Source organism: Xenopus laevis, chromosome 3S, assembly GCF_017654675.1.
Source record: "Xenopus laevis strain J_2021 chromosome 3S, Xenopus_laevis_v10.1, whole genome shotgun sequence".
In the NCBI taxonomy this organism is placed as follows: Eukaryota; Metazoa; Chordata; class Amphibia; order Anura; family Pipidae; genus Xenopus; species Xenopus laevis.
In genome coordinates, this window is record NC_054376.1 from 94,003,071 (window position 1) to 94,028,596 (window position 25,526).

General features: G+C 39.5%; 1 protein-coding gene across 1 annotated transcript in view; it reads right to left on the reverse strand.

Annotated features, from left to right (window-relative positions):
* The window catches only part of tmtc2.S (transmembrane and tetratricopeptide repeat containing 2 S homeolog), a gene marked incomplete at its 3' end in the record, with an annotated part of 175,673 nt that overhangs the window by 18,838 nt on the left and 131,309 nt on the right, over window positions 1-25,526 (reverse strand). The window contains 2 exon segments of the mRNA NM_001093699.1: window positions 2,710-2,824; window positions 17,484-17,565. Coding sequence (NP_001087168.1) covers window positions 2,710-2,824; window positions 17,484-17,565 — 197 coding nt within the window.

The following is a 25,526-nucleotide window of genomic DNA, read 5'->3' on the forward strand; positions in this document are numbered from 1 at the left end:
GTAAAAAAAAGTACTGAAAATTTACTGGAACGCAGTGGTCAGAGGTTTTCTTTGTTCGTGTAATAAAAAGCCACAGCTATTTAGCAGTTAATGTATTAGAACCTAAAAAGTAATATTAACTGACAAAATCTTTCCTGCCTGACCAGAAAATGAGAAGAGTCATCACTGAGGAAGGTCACATTGTTTTAGCTGCTGGCCACATATTATGATTCAGACCAACATTAAGCAGCATACATCAAACAGAAATTATTTCCTGTTATTCTAGACCACGGAGGCAGAGTACCGCAGCTCAACCAAATGAATATTTATGAAATCAGTGCAATGTATAGATAATAATGGGTATTTTTGCAGAATTCTATGGAAAAGTCTAAAAACATAACTCTGTACGTACTGTTTGTGTCAGGGGACTAGAGCAAACTTGGAAAGGAATGCTGCAGAGAGGCTTCTACGGTTCAAGCCAGAGAGCAAACACAAAGGCAATGCTGTGTTTATTGACTGATTTCAAACATTGAAACGTTGTTTTCTTTTTTTTTTTAAACAGAAAAAGCAATGTGAGAACAGACCATGAAATATAGATTAGAAAAAAATGCAGTATGTGGAAAGAAGTGGGGATCCAATAACACAAATGTGAACTGTAGGGTGCAGAGACACTAGGACAGGGGGAGAAGGAATGATTTTTTCTTGCTTAAATCCAGCTTCATTTGTAATTCAGCAATCAATAGATAACTGCCAAGATACACAAATACAGATGCATAACGATGCTTTTGTATTTATTTGTGGACCTGGCTAAAATATTCATGCACAATAGATCAGTCCTTTTCATCCAGAGATGAAAAGAACAATCCGTTACATCTGGTGCAAACTCTTAACCAGACAAAACACAGAATATATGGGCTCATCAGACAATGTAATAGCCTAACGAGGGATCTTATTTCATGCTGTTTAGGCAAATGCCCTTGTAGCTGTAAAGATGAAACATCAGCCAACCTGCCCAGTTTATGAACTCACCCTGATTTATGCACTTGCTGCTTGATTTGGTCCTTTAACTTCCCAAGCACATAACAAAGAAGGATTATAGTCTGTTCCTCTCATCCAAGAAGTGCTTACTCTTTACATTACTGTTTGCTATTAATATCTATTTTTATACTTGCATTTACCCATGTAAAAATGCTGGGAAAACATCTTTAATTAACACAGTTGGGATCATATAAAAAGGCACCATATTACTGGAATCTGTATTGAGGAATGGGGAAATAATAAAAAGCTGTAGAGTACTTCCAAATGCAACTTGTACTACATGCTTAACCTCTAATAACATTCACAATTTGATGTCAACATGATGAATCACTCATAAACCAAGGGGCTAATAAGAAAGATAATTGCAAAAAGAGGGACACGACAACCAGAATGTTTGGCTGCAGGTTAAATTTTAGGGCTGTCTTTTTCATAGATTTCAATACATGGCAAGACATGAGTAAACAGAGTTCAATCTACCCTATGCTGCCTGCACCACCTCACCTTCATTTGTCGGTTCAGTGTATTGTCATGGGTAAAGGCAACTAAGTTAAGTATGGGTTTCATTAACTCATGCATTCCCATGCCATGAAACAATTGAAGGGAGACTGTCATGGGAAAAAAAAAATTTTTCAAAATGAATCTGTTAATAGTGCTGCTTCAGCAGAATTCTGCACTGAAATCCATTTCTCAAAAGAGCAAACAGATTTTTTTATATTCAATTTTGAAATCTGACATTGGGCTAGACATATTGTCAATTTCCCAGCTGCCCCAAGTCATATGACTTGTGCTCTGATAAACTTCAATCACTCTTTACTGCAAGTTTGAGTGATATCACCCCCTCCCTTTTCCCCTCCAGCAGCCAAACAAAAGAACAATGGGAAGGTAACCAGATAACAGCTCCCTAACACAAGATAACAGCTGCCTGGTAGATCTAAGAACAACACTCAATAGTAAAAACCCATGTCCCACTGAGACACATTCAGTTACATTGAGAAGGAAAAACAGCAGCCTGCCAGAAAGCATTTCTCTCCTTAAGTGCAGGCACAAGTCACATGACCAGGGGCAGCTGGGAAATTGACAAAATGTCTAGCCCCATGTCAGATTTCAATTTTTCAAATTGAATATAAAAAAATCTGTTTGCTCTTTTGAGAAATGGATTTCAGTGCAGAACTCTGCTGGAGTAGCACTATTAACTGATGCGTTTTGAAAAAAACATGTTTTCCGATGACAGGATCCCTTTAATAAAAACACACCACACAGGAAGGCACTGATAAATGCCCATGTGTAGGAGCCCTTAAGCAATCAATGTGCAGAGCATTAGTAATTATAAGTCATGAAGGAAAGAAACAAGTAATAGGAATTAAAGGAAATATTGACAACTAGCAGCACATTCTGATGTTGTTGTGTCAGTAACTAGTTCTGCATTAATACTTCCTTACATGTGGGTAATGACAAGTAGCTCAAAATTTCTATTTGATTGTATGTAGTGATGGGCGAATTTATTCGTCAGGCGCGAATTCGCGGTGAATATATTCAAACATATGGCAGGTGGCACAATGGTTAACGGCTTTTCTCTGCAGAAAATGTTTAAGATACTATTAACCTTATAATAGTATAAGTCTACAATCGCCCCCCTCTTTTTGTATCTTCAACAGGTTTGCTAATAAATTAGGTGTTTCCCAATTCACCAACCTGAGCATATGTGCTGCATTGAATACTACATCAAATTCAGAACTGTCAAGTTCCGCTGCTTTCTTTGCCATTTCTGCAGCTTCTAAAAGGCGTCCTTCTTCTAGTAGAAATTGTCCTGCAATGCAAACACACATACAAATATAATTCAGTTTATTACAGACAATTAAGTCATTTTCACTTGCTGATAGAGTGCCAACATTGTCATTTTTTTGATCACATAAAGCTCTTCAACAGAGGAATATACACAATAAAAATCTGATCTTTATATTTTTTATGATGTAGCTTCAAAGAAATCAGCACACTGAAATGTTCTGCATAAAAACCCTAAACCTAAAATTCAATTTTATATAATTTGTACTTATTTTCCAATACCTACTTCCAAGGTATTAAGAAAGAGAGAAACACATTTTAACAAAATAGTGTAAAGTGTTTGCCTTGGAATATAATCTACTGAATATTAAGCAGTGATTGCTTTAAGTAAGGTGATTTGATTATCCTAAATTTCTGCCTGGCTCCATTTTAAAACAATGGTGGATAAGTGCTTCTTACTTGACTGTCTTTTCCATAGTAATATATAGGAAACACACTGCCTAATGCAAAGGTGAGCATTTCCTAGTGAATGTTCTGTGTTATTGCCACAGATGTCTCAATCAGCCATTTCCCCTACACATAAGGGCGACAGGCTCACTGTGCCACCAAATATTTTTGGAAGCACTCACAAATCCCTCAAACAGGCATTGTAAAAAGATTGTAAACTTTATTTTAAACAAGAGCAGAGAACATATTAACCTAACACATTTTGTGCTTAAGGCCACGTATATATTATTAGATGCCTTGGGCATGAAACATGCAAAGGCTAATATATGCTCTATCTTGTTGAAAATGAAGTTCACAATTCTTTAACAATGCTTGTTCATGGGATGTGTGAGTCTTTGCCAAACGGCTTTAGTTGTTGGCTTGGGACATGTGCGCCCACACCCAATGTTGCTACTGGTGAGCTACATCTTTTTTTTCACACATTAAACAAGATTAATATGTACATTGGAAATTACAATACAGAGTGAGATAAGCCTTAAAGACTGTAGGTATCTGTGGGGATAGGTTTTGCTGGGACTCATATATCAACACTGGGGAAATCTGTACCTTGGAAGTAACCCAAGGCAACCAAAGTTTTGATTTCTTTGTTATACCTGCAATTGGCTGAACAAAACTAATCACTGGTTATATGGGTTGCTACCCAGATGCAAATAAGCCCAGTGCTGCTACATTAGCCAAAGTGCTTATATATTTCAGCCTGAATATGTTCACTAAAGGGTTTTAAGATAAAATGTTGTAATGCTACTTTTAAGCGAGGCAGTGGGGTAGCAATTTCAGGTACTTTTTATCCAAAAGAGGCCATACTCTGATTATTGTAGGTGTCCAATAAATCGGCTACATTTCTATTGTTCCAGCTGTTTGGGCTAACAGCCCAAGACCAGGGGGAAGTGAAAAAAAGTTGTGGCTCCTCTTTACCTCTTCATCTACAAATGTACCAAACTTTGTCAGGTATGGCGCATCAGCATATAAGATTTTCCAACATGCCTGATCCCTAAACCAAGTCACATGACTTGGGGCAGCTGGGAAATTGACAATATGTCTAGCCCCATGTCAGATTTCAAAATTCAATATAAAAAAATCTGTTCTGCTCTTTTGAGAAATGGATTTCAGCACAGAATTCTGCTGGAGCAGCACTATTAACCGATTCATTCTGAAAAAAATTTTTTTTCCCATGACAGTATCCCTTTAATGCTACTAGACACTTTATACCATTACCTGGAGGAATTACAGAATTTAAACATTGACAGAGATTTTCTAACCAAATTGTATAACTTTAACAATGTCACTTAAAGTTCTGTAGTTTGGGGCTAACTTAGGTTCACGAATATATTACTCGCTATTTAATAGGACTTAAATATAACTGCAATTCTCATGTTACAATGGCTTTGATGTGTGTGATCATAAATATGTACATCCTATAAGAACAGAGACAAAAAATGCTTATAAGGAGAAGTTTTCAAACCACTGGGCTGCAAAGAAAAAATGCCTTCAGACACCATTATTTAGTGGCAAGTAGGCTCAAAATTTCCATCCGATTCAACCAAATTAATCAAAGAAACTGGAGGCAGTGAAAAGCCACCCATACTTTTACAGATAGTTTGGGCGTCTAAATACTTGTTAAGTCTGACAGTATGTTATTCTAACAGTCTAAAGAGCTATAATTTCAGTAGACTGATATTAGCAGAAGCTATAGTTTGCAATTTAAATTGCAAGGTACAGGCTATTATTATAATGATGCACAGCTGTACACATAATCGGTATATCTTTAAAGGGAAATGTGGAAAAGACAGTTGATGATTGAGATTAAATCAGTTCTCTGCCAGCATTTTATCTTTCTTACTGTATATTCCAGCTGTGGTTAAAAATTAAAAACTTTTAAAACTGCACATTTAGTCACTATCCATCTAGTCCAGACTTTTCATAATATATAAGAACAATTGCTTGAGCAAAACTTGAAATACACATGAGATTAAGAGATTGCAAATTCAATGCAAAATACAAAATGTAAGTATAATCATCATGATTCAGTGCTTGGCTGAACCAAATCCAAAAAGTTGTATGACTTTTTGTCACACAAACAAGGAACTGAAAATGTTTTTATCCATGCACGTGGTTCTTTTCAAACCCTTCAGAACTTATTTACATATGCAAATTGAAGCATTAGGATTTGGCTAAATCCCAAAGATGTAGATTTGGTGCATCCCTATTGATCTATCCCACTGGATTTTGCTATCCCTATACAAAATACCCATATGATCACCAATAAACAAACACATACTGTATGAAGTATATCTCCCCATATACTCAAATCAGTATACAATTGCAGCACACATATAACTCATATGTGTATCAGTTTAAAATAGCACCAAAGTTCTCAATGAACACAATATATGCCTGTGCTGGTGCTATAACTTAAAATTCCACTGTTAGGCAAGAAAAATATTCTGGATCCATATCAATAAGGGACATATATATATATATATATATATATATATATATATATATATATATATATATATATATATATATATATATATATATATATATATATTTATATTTATTTACTTGGTAAGGGCAGCACTCCGCCTTTGCAACATCCCTTATAGTATAAGCAAAAAAAAAAAAAAGACCGGCAACACCGAGATCTCTTGTGATATAGTCAAATCTGTATTGTGAAAGGTCCACACAGGGACCTTGAGAAATGTCCCTGTGTGGACCGAAACGTCACGTCGGCTTGCATGTGATTTCACAATACTGATTTGACTATATCACAAGAGATATATATATATATATAATATCAAAGAGTGAAACTAATGAAAATCTGCCATTCTCTAGGAGTGTATTGATCAAACAGTGAACTCTTACTTTTACCCATTGATAGATAGGCTCCCAAATATCCCAAGACATAAAGAGAACTACAATGTGTTTTATGCCACCTTATGCCAACTTTCCTACTACAACAGGAAAACAATGTAGCATGCCTGTATTTAATGTCTGATGCAATACTTTAAAATTAAAGTATTATTCACGTTAACTGGAAATCAAGCAAAGACTGCTTTTTAAATCCAATTTTGGGAAACAGGTGACTCAGCTGAAACCCCAGTATATTCCAGTATGAAGACAATAACCACATCAAACAACTGAAAACATTCATTCTTCAGAGTTCTTTAAGTACATAGTAAAATACATGATCACTATTAAATATTTTATGAAACCATTATGTTGTCATTAGCACAGAATCAGGCTTGCTCGTTTGGCATATACTTTATTTGTACTCAACCTACAAGGGAAAGTGATCCCAGCAAACCAGTCCTCATTTAGGTACTATGGTACTATTTAGAACCAAACAGAAATTTTAAGATAATATTATAGAGATTTAACATACTAAGATTTCACAGCATGTACAGTTAGGTCCATAAATATTTGGACAGACCAACCTTTTTTTTGATTTTGGTTCTGTACATTACCACAATGAATTTTAAATGAAAATAACTCAGATGCAGTTGAACTGCAGACTTTCAGCTTTAATTCAGTGGGTTGAACAAAAAATGTGATGAACTAAAGCCTTTTTTTTAACACAATCGCTTCATTTCAGGGGCTCAAAAGTAATTGGACAAATTAATAAAACTGAAAATAAAATGTTAATTTCTAATACTTGGTTGAAAACCCTTTGCTGGCAATGACAGCCTGAAGTCTTCAACTTAAGAATTCAAGAATATTCCACTTCTTTGCTTTAATAAACTCCTGGGTTGCTTTGGCTGTATGTTTTGGGTCATTGCCCATCTGTTTTATGAAACGCCTCCCAATCAATTTGACTGCATTTAGCTGGATTTGAGCAGACAGTGTCTCTGAACACTAGGGATGTAGCGAACGTCGGAAAAAAAGTTCGCGAACATATTCGCGAACTTGCGCAAAAATGCGAGCGGTTCGCGAACCCCATAGACTTCAATGGGAAGGCGAACTTTAACATCTAGAAAAGACATTTCTGGCCAGAAAAATTATTTTAAAGTTGTTTAAAGGGTGCAACGACCTGGACAGTGGCATGCCAGAGGGGGATCAAGGGCAAAAATGTATCTGAAAAATCTGCCTGTGTGTGCTTGGAAGAGATAGTGTAGGGGGAGAGCTGTTAGTGATTTCAGGGACAGATGATAGTAAGTTTGCTGGCTAGTAATCTGCTTGATACTGCTCTGTATTGGAGGGACAGAAGTCTGCAGGGATTTGAGGGACATTTTAGCTTAGGTAGCTTTGCTGGCTAGTAATCTACTGTTCTCTTTAAACAACTGCCATACGTTGACCTTGTAGGCATTGTTTGCCCAGTTTTTTTGGACGCAGCCACTGAAGCACAGTTGCCAGAAAAAATATGCCATATAAATGCTGAAAATAGTCATTTTTCGCCATACGTTGACCTTGTAGACATTGTTTGCCCAGTTTTTTTGGACGCAGCCACTGAAGCACAGTTGCCAGAAAAAATATGCCATATAAATGCTGAAAATAGTAATTTTTCGCCATACGTTGACCTTGTAGACATTGTTTGCCCAGTTTTTTTGGTTGCAGCCACTGAAGCACAGTTGCCAGAAAAAATATGCCACATAAATGCTGAAAATAGTCATTTTTTGCCATATACGTTGAGTCAACGTATGGCAAAAAATGACTATTTTCAGCATTTATATGGCATATTTTTTCTGGCCTCTGTGCTTCAGTGGCTGTGGCCAAAAAAACTGGGCAAACAATGCCTACAAGGTCAACGTCGTTGACCTTGTAGGCATTGTTTGCCCAGTTTTTTTGGCCACAGCCACTGAAGCACAGAGGCCAGAAAAAATATGCCATATAAATGCTGAAAATAGTCATTTTTTTGGTCGCAGCCACTGAAGCACAGTTGCCAGAAAAATTATGCCATATAAATGCTGAAAATATAAATTTTTTTGGTTGCAGCCACTGAAGCACAGAGGCCAGAAAAATTATGCCATATAAATGCAGAAAATATGCATTTTTTTGGTCGCAGCCACTGAAGCACAGTTGCCAGAAAAAATATGCCATATAAATGCTGAAAATAGTAATTTTTTTGGTTGCAGCCACTGAAGCACAGAGGCCAGAAAAATTATGCCATATAAATGCAGAAAATATGCATTTGTTTGGTCGCAGCCACTGAAGCACAGTTGACAGAAAAATTATGCCATATAAATGCTGAAAATATAAATTTTTTTGGTTGCAGCCACTGAAGCACAGAGGCCAGAAAAATTATGTCATATAAATGCAGAAAATAGGCATTTTTTTGGTCGCAGCCACTGAAGCACAGAGGCCAGAAAAAATTAAACCAGTAGGGTTTGCACCCTAGTTTGTAACGGTGGCGGAGGGAGGAGGAGGACGCTAAAGGACAGCTGTGTGTGGAGTCATGAGGCTTGAAGAGAAGGACAGCTGCATAGAAGTCAGAACAAGTCTTCCGGCGTGCAGTAACCCTCCGAGATCCACCCCTCATTCATTTTAATAAAGGTCAGGTAATCGACACTTTTGTGACCTAGGCGAGTTCTCTTCTCAGTTACAATCCCTCCTGCTGCACTGAAGGTCCTTTCTGAGAGCACACTTGAGGCTGGGCAAGACAAGAGGTTCATGGCAAATTGTGACAGCTCTGGCCACAGATCAAGCCTGCGCACCCAGTAGTCCAGGGGTTCATCGCTCCTCAGAGTGTCGATATCTGCAGTTAATGCCAGGTAGTCCGCTACCTGCCGGTCGAGGCGTTCTTTGAGGGTGGATCCAGAAGGGTTGTGGCGCTGCCTTGGACAGAAAAACATTTGCATGTCTGACGTTACAGACTGGCCAAAGGGCTTTGTCCTTGCAGGTGTGCTCGTGGCAGGATTACTGGCACCTCTGCCCCTGGAATGTTGATGAGTTCCTGAAGTGACATCACCCTTAAAAGCATTGTACAACATGTTTTGCAGGCTGGTTTGTAAATGCCGCATCTTTTCGGACTTGTGGTATGTTGGTAACATTTCTGACACTTTATGCTTGTACCGAGGGTCTAGTAGCGTTGCGACCCAGTACAGGTCCTTCTCCTTAAGCCTCTTGATACGGGGGTCCTTCAACAGGCATGACAGCATGAAAGACCCCATTCTCACAAGGTTGGATGCAGAGCTATCCATCTCCGCTTCCTCATTATCAAGGACTGCATCATTCACGGTCTCCTCCCCCCAGCCACGTACAAGACCAGGGGTCCCCAAAAGGTCACCACTAGCCCCCTGGGAAGCCTGCTCCTGTTGGTCCTCCTCCTCCTCCTCCACAAAGCCACCTTCCTCCTCTGACTCCACTTCTGGCACCTCTCCCTGCGTTGCAGCAGGTGCCTGGGTTCGTTCTGGTGATTCCGACCAGAAATCGCGCGCTTCCAGCTCCTCGTCACGCTGGTCTACAGCCTCATCTGTCACTCGTCGCACGGCACGCTCCAGGAAGAAAGCGAAGGGTATTAGGTCGCTGATGGTGCCTTCGGTGCGACTGACCATATTTGTCACCTCTTCAAAAGGTCGCATGAGCCTGCAGGCATCGCGCATAAGCACCCAGTAACGCGGGGAAAAAAATCCCCAGCTGTGCAGATCCAGTCCTACCACCCAGTTCAAAAAGGTACTCGTTGACGGCCCTTTGTTGTTGCAGCAGACGTTCCAACATAAGGAGCGTTGAATTCCAGCGAGTCTGGCTGTCAGAAATCAAACGCCTGACTGGCATGTTGTAGCGCTGCTGAATGTCAGCAAGGCGTGCCATGGCTGTGTAGGAACGTCTGAAATGGGCCGACACCTTTCTGGACTGGGTGAGAACGTCCTGGAATCCTGGGTACTTGGAGACAAAACGTTGGACTATTAAATTTAACACATGTGCCATGCAGGGCACATGTGTTAAATTGCCTAGTCTCAACGCTGCCAACAGATTGCTTCCATTGTCACACACCACTTTTCCGATCTGCAGTTGGTGTGGGGTCAGCCACCGATCGGCCTGTGACTGCAGAGATGACAGGAGTACAGATCCGGTATGGTTTTTGCTTTCCAGGCACGTCATCCCCAAGACAGCGTGACAACGGCGTACCTGGCACGTCGAATAGCCTAGGGGAGCTGGGGGTGCACAGGTGTGGAGGAGGAGAAGGAGGACCCAGCAGCAGAGTAAGAAGAAGAAGAAGACGAGGTAGAGAGCGATGGAGGAGTAGAGGTGGTGGCAGAACCGCGTGCAATCCGTGGCGGTGACACCAACTCCACTGTTGTTGTTGAGCTACCCATTCCCTGCTTCCCAGCCATTACCAAGTTCACCCAGTGGGCAGTGTAGGTGACATACCTGCCCTGACCATGCTTGGAGGACCATGCGTCAGTAGTCATATGGACCTTTGGCCCAACACTAAGTGACAGAGATGCGGTAACTTGGCTCTGCACATGTTGGTACAGGTGTGGTATTCCCTTTTTAGAAAAAAAATTGCGGCTGGGTACCTTCCACTGCGGTGTCCCAATTGCTACAAATTTGCGGAAGGCCTCAGAGTCCACCAGCTGGTATGGTAAAAGCTGGCGGGCTAAGAGTGCAGACAAGCCAGCTGTCAGACGCCGGGCAAGGGGGTGACAGTCAGACATTGGCTTCTTACGCTCAAACATGGCCTTCACAGAAACTTGGCTGGTGGCAGATGACTGGGAATGGGAACAGGTGGTCAAGGTGGAAGGCGGAGTGGAGGGTGGTTCAGACGGGTCAAGGAGAGCAGAGGTAGAGCAGTAAGATGCTGGACCAGAAGGAGTGTGGCTTTTAGTTTGCCTGTTGCCTTTGAGGTGTTGCTCCCAAAGTGCTTTGTGCTTGCCGCTCATGTGCCTTCGCATAGAAGTTGTACCTATGTGGCTGTTGGGCTTACCAAGGCTCAGTTTCTGACTGCACTCATTGCAAATTACAATGCTTTTGTCAGAGGCACACACATTAAAAAAATCCCACACTGCTGACTTTTTGGAAGTGTGCGATCTGGCGGTAACAGTAGAAGTTGGCGGAGTTTGCGGTATTGGCGGCAATGGCGGGTGCGTTGGCCGGCTGAACACAGGTGCCGATACATGTTGTTGCCCTACTGATCCCTGCGGGCTGTCCTCCCTGCTTCTTCTAAGTCTTATTCTCCTACTGCCTCTCTGACTCTCCGTCTCTCCATCTGAACTACCCTCCTCTTGCTCTCTTCTACTAGGCACCCACAAAACATCAATCTCCTCATCATCATTCTCCTCAGATGCATCAATTTCTTCTGACACATCACAGAAGGAAGCAGCAGCGGGGACCTCCTCCTCATCACTCATTATGTCCATCTCTATCGTGTTCTCTGCCAGAATTAAATCTGGTGTAAGGTCCTCATCTCCTTCATCTTCTTCTGGCAATAATGGTTGCGCATTACTCAGTTCAAGAAACTCATTGGAAAATAACTCCTCTGACCCCAGTGAAGAAGGGGCCCGGTGGTGGAGGAAGTGTTACGTGGGGTGGCCATAGCAGTGGAGGATGAGGAGGATGTTGTGGTAAAGTTAGAAACGGTAGAGGATGGGGTGTGCTGTGTAAGCCAGTCAACTACCTCTTCAGCATTTTGGGAGTTCAGGGTCATTGGCTTTTTAAAACTGGGCAATTTGCTAGGGCCACAGGATTGCATAGCAGCACGGCCCCTAGCACGGCCTCTGCGTGGCGGCCTGCCTTTGCCTGGCATTATTTTTAAAAAAACAACAACAACAACAAAAACTCAGTTGGTTTTTCTGGAAACGATAATACACACAGCTAGATGGCGGGTTGAAGAAAACACTGTGCAAATAATGCCTACAAAGTCAACGTATACACTACTACAGCGGTGGATACGGATTACGTAAAATATATGAATGCTGCTTGAAAAAAAGTAACTCAAGTGGTTTTTCTAGAGACGATAATATTATCAATATTTAGACAAAATGTGAACAAGGTCACACAGCTCGATGGCGGGTTGAAGAAAACACTGTGCAAATAATGCCTACAAGGTCAACGTATACACTACTACAGCGGTGGATACGGATTACGTAAAATATATGAATGCTGCTTGAAAAAAAGTAACTCAAGTGGTTTTTCTAGAGACGATAATATTATCAATATTTAGACAAAATGTGAACAAGGTCACACAGCTCGATGGCGGGTTGAAGAAAACAGTGTGCAAATAATGCCTACAAGGCCAACGTATACACTACTACAGCGGTGGATACGGATTACGTAAAATATATTATGGCTGCTTGAAAAAAGTGACTCCGGTGTTTTTTCTGGAGACGGTAATATTATGGATATTTAGACAGAATGGGAACAAGGTCACACAGCTCGATGGCGGGTTGAAGAAAACAGTGTGCAAATAATGCCTACAAGGCCAACGTATACACTACTACAGCGGTAGATACGGATTACGTAAAATATATTATGGCTGCTTGAAAAAAGTGACTCCGGTGTTTTTTCTGGAGACGGTAATATTATGGATATTTAGACAGAATGGGAACAAGGTCACACAGCTCGATGGCGGGTTGAAGAAAACAGTGTGCAAATAATGCCTACAAGGCCAACGTATACACTACTACAGCGGTGGATACGGATTACGTAAAATATATTATGGCTGCTTGAAAAAAGTGACTCCGGTGTTTTTTCTGGAGACGGTAATATTATGGATATTTAGACAGAATGGGAACAAGGTCACACAGCTCGATGGCGGGTTGAAGAAAACAGTGTGCAAATAATGCCTACAAGGCCAACGTATACACTACTACAGCGGTGGATACGGATTACGTAAAATATATTATGGCTGCTTGAAAAAAGTGACTCCGGTGTTTTTTCTGGAGACGGTAATATTATGGATATTTAGACAGAATGGGAACAAGGTCACACAGCTCGATGGCGGGTTGAAGAAAACAGTGTGCAAATAATGCCTACAAGGCCAACGTATACACTACTACAGCGGTGGATACGGATTACGTAAAATATATTATGGCTGCTTGAAAAAAGTGACTCCGGTGTTTTTCTGGAGACGGTAATATTATGGATATTTAGACAGAATGGGAACAAGGTCACACAGCTCGATGGCGGGTTGAAGAAAACAGTGTGCAAATAATGCCTACAAGGCCAACGTATACACTACTACAGCGGTGGATACGGATTACGTAAAATATATGAATGCTGCTTGAAAAAAGTGACTCCGGTGTTTTTTCTGGAGACGGTAATATTATGGATATTTAGACAGAATGGGAACAAGGTCACACAGCTCGATGGCGGGTTGAAGAAAACAGTGTGCAAATAATGCCTACAGGGCAAATAATGCCTAAAAGGTCAACTTATACACTACTACAGCGGTAGTAAAATAAAAAAAGTAAAATAAAAAAAAATGAATATTAAAAAAAAAAATTAAAGTTGGTGCTGCTGAACTACTAGGAGCAGCAGATTAGCACACCAGTCCCACTCCCCAACACTGCTAGACTAATAGCACTGGGCTCTTATAGTAGTAGTAGTAGTAGTAGTAGTAAAACAACAAAAAAATAAATAAAAGCAGTCCTTACAAGGACTACTGTTATTGCAGCAGTCAGCAGATGAGATCAGAAGCAGGACAGCTGCCCACTGCAGCTACATACAGAGCACTGCAGTAGAAGGTAGATTACTAGCCAGCAAAGCTACCTAAGCTAAAATGTCCCTCAAACCCCTGCAGACTTCTGTCCCTCCAATAACAGAGCAGTATCAAAACGATTACTAGCCAGCAAACTTTCAACTGTCCCTGAAATCACTAACAGGCAGCAGCTCTCTCCCTACACTATCTCTTCAGCACACACAGGCAGAGTGAAAAAACGCTGCAGGGCTTCGGTTTTTATAGGGAAGGGGAGTGGTCCAGGGGAGAGCTTCCTGATTGGCTGCCATGTACCTGCTGGTCTGGGGTGAGAGGGCAAAAAAAAGCGCCAACAATGGCGAACCCAAAATGGCGAACGTCGCGCGACGTTCGCGAACTTCCGGCGAGTGCGAACACCCGATGTTCGCGCGAACAAGTTCGCCGGCGAACAGTTCGCGACATCTCTACTGAACACCTCAGAATTCATTCGGATGCTTCTGTCCTGTTTCACATCATGGATAAACACTAGTGTCCCAGTGCCACTGGCAGCCATGCACGCCCAAGCCATCACACTGCCTCCGCCGTTTTACAGATGATGTGGTATACTTTGGATCATGAGCTGTTCCACGTCTTCTCCATACTTTTTTCTTGCCATCATTCTGGTAGAGGTTGATCTTGGTTTCATCTGTCCAAAGAACTTTTTTCCAGAACTGTGCTGGCTTTTTTAGATGTTTTTTTTTTAAGCAAAGTTCAATCGAGCCTTTCTATTCTTGATGCTTATGAGTGGCTTGCACCTTGCAGTGCACCCTCTGTATTTACTTTCATGCAGTCTTCTCTTTATGGTAGACTTGAATATCGATACACCTGCCTCCTGGAGAGTGATGTTCACTTGTTTGGCTGTTGTGAAGCGGTTTCTCTTCACCATGGAAATGATTCTGCGATCATCCACCACAGTTGTCTTCCGTGGACATCCAGGTCTTTTTGCGTTGCTGAGTTCACCAGAGCTTTCTTTCTTTCTCAGGATGTACCAAACTGTAGATTTTGCCACTCCTAATATTGTAGCAATTTCTCAGATGGTTTTTTTTTCTGTTTTTTGCAGCTTAAGGATGGCTTGTTTCACCTGCATGGAGAGCTCCTTTGACCGCATGTTGTCTGTTCACAGCAAAATCTTCCACATACAAGCACCCCCCCCCCCTCAAATCAACTCCAGGGCCTTTATCTGCTTCACTGATAGACATAACAAAGGAATTGTCCACACATGCCCATGAAGTAGCCTTGGAGTCAGTAGTCCAATTACTTTTGAACCCCTGGTCCAATTACTTTTGAGCACTAGAAATGAAGTGATTGTTTTAAAAAGGCTTTAAAAGGCTTTAGTTCCTCAAATTTTTATGCAATCTTTTTGTTCAACCCACTGAATTAAAGCTGAAAGTCTGCAGTTCAGCTGCATCTGAGTTGTTTCATTTAAAATTCATTGTGGTAATGTACAGAACCAAATTTAGTAAAATAAGTTGTCTGTCCAAATATTTATGGACCTAACTGTATATTAGCAGGGATTTGCTATGCATAAAGTGCAGCAATACTCCAAAGAGTATTCTAGAGAACATCTAGTAATAAATATAGACACTTTGCTGGAAAACATATGCAGGAATTTATGTGAATCATCAGCTATTTGTTGGTATAAAACAAATAAATGGTACAGAGGGAAATTTAATTCCATAAGGGCAACTGACTGCAATGCACTCATAAAGGAACAGTTCAGTGTAAAAATAAAAAATGGTAAATAGATAGGCTGTGCAAAATAAAAAAAAAATCTTAATATAGTTAGCCAAAAATGTAATGTATAAAGCCTGGAGTGACTGGATGCCTCACATAATAGTCGGAACACTTCTTCCTCCTTTTCAGCTCTCTAACTCTGAGTTAGTCAGTGACTTGAAGGGGGGCCACATGGGACATAACTGTTCAGTGAGTTTGCAATTGACCCTCAGCATGCAGCTCAGATTCAAAAGCAACAGTTATGGCCCATGTGCCACCCCCTCAAGTCACTGATTGGTTACTGTCTGGTTACCAATCAGGGGAAACCAAGAGAGCTGCAAAGCAGGACGTAATGTTCTGGCTATTATGTTACAGTGCAGAAAGAGTCACGCGCACACTCAGGCCCTTCAAATGGATACCGCTGGTGCCCAGCGCCTAGGGAAGATGGCACTCCCAAAAGTAGTATAAAGAAGCGAGAGGCTGGCACACGGAGCGATTGAAACCGGGGTCCTACCCCTGGTGTGTTTATTGCATCGACAACGTTTCGGAGGGCGTTCCCCCTTCTTCAGGTGATGCACCTGACGAAGGGGAACGCCCTCCGAAACGTTGTTGATGCAATAAACACACCAGGGGTAGGACCCCGGTTTCAATCGCTAAGTGTGCCAGCCTCTCGCTTCTTTATACTGGCTATTATGTTAGACATCCAGTCACTCCAGACTTAATACATTACATTTTTGGCTAAATAACTTTATTAGAAACATTTTTTATTTTACACAGCCTATCTATTTACCCAATTTTTATTTTATACTGAACAATTCCTTTAAGGGCTGTGTAATATTTTTTGCGTCTGCAATTTTTGCCCCAGTTTGTTTCTTGAATCGAAAAAAATGCCAACTCTTTTCTTGTTAAATAACCCCCTCAGTATTAACTTCATGTATACTGTACAGTAATGTAGCGGGAAATAAAAGCTAACATTCATTCATTTTATCTTACTTGGTGAATCAAGAAAGCTGATGTACCAGACAGTAAAAATATTAATAGAAATTACAGTAACTGCCAGATGGAAGATTTCATAAATGAAGTTTCAAGCATACACAATAAAAACTATTAAAGCATCTCATTTATAAACATTGATCAAGTTTACACCTGGGCAGTAACCTAGCCACCTATAAGTGATTAGGCTTTTTCAGACAGCTGCAGGTAGAAAACCTTAGGCAGACATCTGATTTGTTGTTAAGTTAATAGCCAGATGAAAATGTGTCCACTGTTTATAAATAATCACAATTTAACACAACGAAAAGGCTGCCATTCCAGTAACAGCATTTGCACAACTGTATTACTGTCTTAAGTACCCATAACTATTATTCTAAGCACTCCTTAACAATACCAGACAGAAAAAAAATCAAGATTTGGTTTCATGGTCCATCCAGACTAAACAGAATGCTCCTAAACACAAACACAGTCAGTCCTCCCACATATTTTTTAATGTAGTAAAATAACTAATCCTCAAATATTGGCAATCACAACACATGGCAGCCATTTCATTAAGGTGTAAATTACCTTGATTGATTTTGCTTTTCATAAAAGTTTACTATTTGTTCAAAAATCTTGACATGCTAAGCTGTAACTAAAGTTAAAAAATAAGTTGTTTTATATTGTACTATATTGTCATTAATGCTTCATTTTAATTTATGACAATGCACAAAAAACAAGAAAGGATCACTTAACAATATTCAGTTTTTCCCAACAGTATGGGACATGTATAAAATGAATAAAAGGACAGAGAATGTGCTTTGGCATGATCATCAATCCAAGTACCTTATGAAACACTATTAATCAGTAAAACACTCACCATAATGCATATAACAGTTGCCTTTGTTGGGATCCAGCTGAATTGCCTTCAAGAAGTATCGTTCAGCTTCATTTTTTCTACCCTAAAAATAGAAAAAAAATGGTATCAGTTTCAATTTTAACATTTCAAAAAAATTCAGCTCTGCTAATAATATAGCTGCCAAGTTTCTATATGCATGGGCCCCAACATAAATCCACACACATCTTTATGTTAAATGTTTTCATCTTCAAGTAAATTTCAGTGTAAATATGCATTAAATATAATCTAGACATCTATGTTTTTGTAAAAGGCATACATATAATCATTCTTATATGAATTAGATAAATTCTTAACCCGCTCCCAAAGAGTTCTAACTTTATCAGCCTTAAAGAAGAAGGAAAGGCCTATTTAATTGGGGTTTCCAAAAGTTAGGCACCACCAAGTGATTGTATATACTTACCTCACATCCTGGGCCGATGATTCTATCGGGAGAAAACTGAACTGGTCCGGGGGTCCTTCCAGTGAGCACCAAGGAGCGATTGGCTTCCTTCTTCTTTCTGCAAATTTTCTTGGGGCAGACGCACGCACAGTAGAATGAAATTGCCAACTTATCAATTTAAGTTACACTTTTCACACTACTGTAAATGCACACCCGCGCAAAGAAAGAATAAGCCGGAAACCAAATGCTCTATGGTGCTCGCTGGAAGTACCTCTGGACCAGTGCAGTTTTCTGCTGATAGGAGCACTGGCCCGGGGTTTCAGGTAAGTATACAATCACTTGGGGTGCCTAACTTTTGGCACCCCTAAGTAAATACAGCCTTTCCTTTTAACTCAGCTTATTCCCAACATACCCCAACCCTTTCCTATGGGGGCATTTGGGATAAAACAGTTATTTTGTCAGTTAGAAATATTTCTTTCCATGTGCTGTTCTTAGGGTATGGCTGACCAGTACAACTGCTAGGGGTTTTTGTGATGACTGCTTCAGAATCAGCTGTAGAATGTTAAGAAAGGATAAACGTATGTATATTTACAACCTTCTTCCTATGTATGTAATGTATTTACTAATCATTTTAAGTCAATGGATATTCTACCTTAAAAAAAGGGGGGGGGGCAAAGTTAACGACATGGGGTAAGGCCTAGCAGATTTCACATGATCAATGCTTCCTTATGTATTTTTTTTAGGCTGAGGAAGTTATGTTGTAAATTATCTCCAACCTAGAATTTTAAGATAGAAAAATAATAAATGACAATCAAACTCTAGCTGAGCATGGTAAAATATAATTTATAAAAGTTCCCAGAATTATTTAAAACATGCAACAATGATATCTACTGAACAATTATGGAAAAAAAGAATAATAAGCAGCAGTCTAAACAAAAAGCCCTAGTTTCTAACCTACTCCAGTTTAAAGAAGGTCAAAGCCTGAGCTGTACAACTATTTTGGTGCCTACGGACATGAAATGACATTGATATAATAAATGTGTCATTCAACCAACAACACTGGAAAATTTTCTGCAATATCTGTTTTTCAGCATCTTCTTATATTTACAACCTACAGCTGCTGAATATTTTGGTGGACATCATGAATATAATGTGTATTCTGCCCAACTTGTATTGACAAATGCTACAAAATGCTGATGGTGCCTTCATCGTTCTGTGTCCAGCAACAAACATACACACAATCAGATTGTATCTAAATAGCAACTGTGTGGCTTTTAGCTTTCAAGTAATGCTGCATAACAATTTAAAAGCCAAATCCCACCTCTTTTAATCTTCTCTCTAAACTTCCCCATCCTGAGCTGAGTTCACATTCATATTTGCTACAATCAACTACATATCTCTATATCTCTACCTGCATGCCAGGTTTCAAAAGCATCCATCATTTTAAAAAACTAAATTTTAATTCTCACCTTCCAAAATTCCCTTGCCATTAAATTATAACCTTTCATTTGCTCAACAGGCGCTACTTCTCATATCTTAAAATATTCTGAAGGAATAGCTTTTTAGGTTAACCTGCAACATTTCCTTGCTTTATTAGGTAAAGACAGAACCTGCCTCTGTTTTGCTATATCATAAAAGCTCAGCCAGCCTCCATTTGTGGGTAGGACTTCCCATCTATGTCCCAAAGAAAACTTCCTTGGGATATAGGAATAAATGGTAAAAATTCATAAAGATTAAAACCTTTACCAACTGCTATTTTTGGTGCAAGGTTTAGCTCATAGTACCCCACTTCCAGCCGACACTATTTCATGTGTAATTGTGAAAAGACATTAAGACTTAGTAGTTAGGCACTGTCACCAAAATACACTCCTAAGCTTATGGTTCCAAATTGAGGACTTAGGTTATTACTGCAGTGTATCCTCTTCCTAGGGTTTGCTTTAAAAAGTTATAGTTTGATGTATGGAAAAGGAAATAGCCCTTCTGCTAGTAAATTTTCTATTGAATGTTAATTATTTGAAAAATAAATATGTCTGGCCATGATTTCACCCAATGTCACCTAATATATTTTTATTTAAAGGTCTAAATTATGATGTTTAGTGGTTTTGTTTATTTTACATTAAATGCCCTTAAAACAATGATACCTAATGCGCTGTGTTTTGACAACCAATACAGACAATTTTTCCTAAATCTGAGAGATAATGTAATTCCTTTTAAGAATTAATGTTGAATGCTTGAGCCTGAAGGTTTGAGCATTCTTAAATGGGGCCCTTAAGAAGGCTACGTTTTCTTCTTTTGAATGAAGAACTGTAAACTAAGCATGTATATAGCAACCAGGCCTTCCATTCTGGGCATTATAGACAGTGTATGAAAAGAGCATTAACGCTGTTAAAATCCCATTACTATAGAGTTTGAAGCTTGGGTTAAGCCCCAAATCTGTATCATAGCAGAACCTTAATTCTCTATCTCTAATACCTAAAAAAAATTAAATTAAATTTGATTAAACGCAATATAAATTAGTCATTTTATTATTAATGGATAACATTTACATAGGTGTACAGTCTCTAAAACTACACTAAACAATTACAATGAGTTCACAGGCCATACAGTTTGAAATACTGTTCCAAAGAGAAATAATCCCACTGATGCCTGTAAATCATTTTCTGACAGCGGGATTTAGGATATATTAATACTCTCTGAAATATTTTAAAACTAGCCAAATACTGCAGCCATAAGCCCCTCTGTGGTTCAAGGCATTGATTAACAGGCCACCCAGTGCAAAGATCAGCACAGTAACGAGAATATACTGCCAAAACAGGATATGTTTCTGGATGAGCATTTCCAGAGTGGAAATACATTTTTAGCTTTACCACAGTAAATTTAATTTTGTTGTAGCCAAATGATATCACATACATTTTTTAATATATGCAAGCTGAATATACAGTGCAAAGCTAGTATGTGTTTCTTGAGAAACTTACTCCTAAGGGCCCCTTAATAAAACTGTGTTAAAATGCTTTATAAATGCACCACACCACATAAAGCCATTTATATGCATTTTTTTCCCCAGCTTAGACTGGATTTTTTGGAATATACATTTTCCCTTGACTTGAATGGGCTGCACTAAGACTGATAAGTAGTGAAATAATTTTGCATATTCAGATAGTGTAAGGGATATAAACAAAATTGAAAATGAATATCAGCAGTTCAAAAATGCTTCCAGGTACATTTTTGGTGCTGGACCAACACACAGCCAAATATAGAATAGATTTTGTGCAGTAGACTCTCCACCTAAGTATGAAGTTAAAAAAGTCATTAAAAAAGCAAAGGTATTGGATGTGACATAACTGGGAAGAAGCAAAACATGTTTTCAAACTATGAAGAACAAATTCTATAAACAATCCATAATCTGTCAAAACAAATCATGCACTGATAAGCCAGCACAGGTATGAGATCTATTATCTGAAATGTTATGGATGTAGGGTTTTCCAGATTAACTAAATTTTCCATAGTGGAACATTATTCTCTAATGCTATGAAGAAAACATGTAAATATTTTTTAAAAGGATGGTTTTAGTTATTATCAAGTGTTACAGAGAAAAACTAAAGTGGTCAAAATAAAGGTTTTTTGTTTAATTAGGATACTGTGGGAAATGGTATTCTGGATGACAGGTCTCCAAATAAGAGATTCCTATAAATGAATATAGAAATACATTTGTATATACCAACACATTTAATTGTAACATATTATTTTTCCCCTCTATGACAACACCAGAATTTTAGATTTAAGCTGTAGGGCATTTAGGAAGTTGGACAGCTGTTAGTTGTTCTAGTAAGAATCTGACTGCCTTAAAGTAATTATTATTGCCCACGCTGCTGCAATGGAAACAGTACAATCAGCGAGTTGAGCGCTTGAGGTAATCCTATGATGACAATTTGCGGTAGGCAAGAGACCAATTTTATAGCTCCCATTGCACAGACGAACTGGCACTGGCATCAGAAAAGAGGAAAGTAGTGGATGACTGAGTATGCTTTATTTATTTCATATGAAATTGAGATTTTGAGCACTGTTGCAAACAAGAAGCACACACACAAACCAAACTGTCATGAAAACGTAAATATGTGTATGAATCGGTCTAATGTAATGGACTATACATACACTGGCACACAGTGGAGTGATAATCTCAGCTTTTACCACAGCACATGCGAAATAACTGAAGTTCCACACTGCTCAGATTTGTTTGCTGTACTCAGACTACAGCTTAAACTGCTAATATGATATGCTGGTTTATCAAGGAAAAATAGATCTAACTCAGCATATACTCATGTGATATGTAGGTGATGATAACCAACAATTTATATGGAAACTATTTTTCAGTTCCATAATATGATTCCCTATTATGGGCTGACAAACCTGTTCATTGCTGTACAACAAACTCTCTGGTACAACAGACTCCAAGTTCTTTGGTGAGGAGTCCTACCCAAATGGAGGCTGGCTGAGATTTTAGAGTGCAGGGAGATTCTCTATCCCCTGCTGGTGTCGCTCTGAAGATCTTCCAGATCAGAGCTTGGAGGAATGAATGCACTATTAGCCTTACTACTGATTAATGATTATCGATCTTCATAGTGACTGTAGATTTTCTTAAAATAAAAGCAGTCTGCTTGAGTAAAGTTTTATTTAAGAATTAAATTAAATTTGAGATTAATTGAATACAAAAGACAGCAGTGTGGGTCAGGCCACCTTTTCAGTTGACTAAGGTCTTTTGGGAGGGGACTGGTATTCTAGACAAACTAAACTTTAGAATAGGCCAGCGTGGCACTTTTTAAGTATCACAGTGCTACAATAATTACAGTCAGAATAACAAACACAATAAGTTCATAGAAGACTGGGTCCTCTAATGTATATTTTTAACAAGAATTATTTTTGCTTTGTAGGAAGGAAGTTAATCTTTACTGAGCTGTTGCACAAACCAATACTTTTTTTACTGCATCCTCCTATTCCTGTGGCAAGATGAAGAAGCCGGTCCAGACGTTACCTTTTTATTATTCATAATTTTCCACAAGTTAGTTCATTAGGCATGTGAGGTCTTGCAAACGGCACACAAATAGCTTAATATTGCTTGACCACAATATCTATATACCTTTATTATTAAAGGAATAAATTAAAACAGCAGCTTAAACAAATTTCTTTGGCTGCCTTCCAGTAACTTTTACTTACTGTGCTACTTATCCCATTTCAACTGCAAAATTGTGCGTCTAAGATTAAATATTATTGTTACTTTACAGGCTTTACTGTTTCAAAACAAAACAAATCCATTATATTATTTCTTTACCTGGTGGAGCCCTTGCTAACAAATCTCATTTCCCCATTATTCTTAATCCTAGTGATAAATAGGGAACTAGTCATATAAAATGCACATACCCAATATAAGGTTTTACATTGGCCAAGTACAAACGAAATACATACTGTACAGAAAATGGATCTGCTTGAGGCAACCCATAGTGATTATTTACTGTGGGTGACAGATTTAGAAGAATATTAGGAACAGGATACATGGAAAGGAAGAGAGGGCCATGCTGCCAATGGATATAGTATTCAGAACACTTGTTGAATGTAAATATAGAAAATAGCAACAAAGAGAACAGCAGAAAGTAGAGGTTGTGAGTTTACACAGTTTAGAACACAGATTTACCAGTATATATGACAAAACTGTGGGTTTTAAAAAGATCTCCTGTTTTTTCTGTGTTATGGGAATAAATAAGCTTCATTAATCTTGATAATGGGAGAAATAGGCCTCCAGTCTCACCATTTAAAGAAGCCCTTTACTGTAGGTCTGTTGTTTATGATGTTAAGTTTGAATGCATGTTGAAATTAAAGACAGAGAAGATTCCAACAAGGCTCCTTACACATGGGTGGTTTAACTTGTGTTACATTAACTCCTGAGTTTTTGTGTGTTTGAAAGCACATTTAAAGCCAATGATTGGAAAACAGGATTTTTTATACTTACCGTTAAATCTGTTTCTCTGTGATCAATAGGGGGACACAGGGACGATGGGGTTAAGCTCCACCCTCCAGGAGGCAGGACACTTACTAATAAATTTGTGGGCGTGCCTAACCGGCTTAACCCCCACACTCCAGCTTATCCAATCAGTTTGTCACAAAAAATGCTGTAACAAGATTACGTAATAATCAAAATAATAATAACCCACGTAGAAGGTAAATCAGGGAATTATCCCGACATGACCAAATGGTCAATAAACAAAAGTTTTAGGGCGGGCCGCCCTGTGTCCCCCTATTGATCACAGAGAAACAGATTTAACGGTAAGTATAAAAAATCCTGTTTTCTCTGTCATCATAGGGGGACACAGGGACGATGGGGACTTAACAAAGCAGCCCCCAAAACAGCAGGGCGGGAAAACGAATTAACCATTACTTCAGCACAGAATGCAGCACCTTGCGCCCAAAAGATGCTTCAGCTGAAGAAAAAATATCAACTTTATAGAATTTTGAAAAAGTATGTACAGAGGACCAGGTAGCCGCCCTGCAAATCTGGTCCAATGAGGCTGAATTACGCCAAGCCCAGGAAGCTCCGATTGCTCTTGTAGAATGAGCTCGAATTCCCTCCGGTGGAATCTTCCCTTTGGCCATGTATGCCTGTCTGATGGTCTCCTTGATCCATCTAGAAATGGTAGCTTTAGATGCAGGATGACCCTTCCTGGGCCCTGATGGTAATACGAAGAGAGTTTGAGACCGTCGAAAAGACCTTGATTTTTCAATATACCATCGTAAGGCTCTAACTACATCTAAGTTGTGTAGCCGACGTTCCTTATCATTCTTTGGTTCCGGACAGAGAGAGGGAACAACAATGTCTTGGTTGATGTGAAATGACGAGACCACCTTAGGAAGGAAAGACGGAACTGTGCGTAGGACTGCCTTATCCTTGTGGAACACTAGAAAAGATGGATCTGCCGATAGTGCACTCAGTTCTGACACTCTTCTAGTGGATGTAATTGCCATTAAGAACACTACCTTCCAGGTAAGCCAAGTATCTGAAATAGATCCCATCGGTTCGAATGGTGGATCCAGAAGGGCTTCAAGAACAACATTCAAATCCCATGCTGGAACTGGAGGCTGATATGGAGGAACTATATGTGCCACTCCTTGTAGAAAAGTGCGTACTGTATCATTCAAGGCTAGTTTGGACTGAAATAGGATTGACAGAGCTGATACTTGTACTTTCAGAGAGCTGAGTTTTAGACCTCGCCTGAGCCCGCGCTGCAGGAAAGACAGAACTCTCGGAATGCTAAGCTTGTGAAAGGATAGATTGAACTCCTCGCACCAACTCCGATAGGATTGCCAGACTCTGTAGTATGATTTTGAAGATGAAGACTTACGAGCTCTCAATAATGTGGCAATAACTTCTTCTGTTAACCCTTGTTTTCGCCAGATGTCTGCCTCAACAGCCATCCCGTCAAAGCGAACAACCCTGGGTTGTGATGTGCCACGGGCCCTTGGAACAGAAGGTCCGGCCTGTTCTCGAGACGTATCGGTTGTGCTATTGACATTTCCTGAAGGTCGTAAAACCAAGTCCTCCGAGGCCAGTAAGGAGCCACCACAATTACCGTGATGTC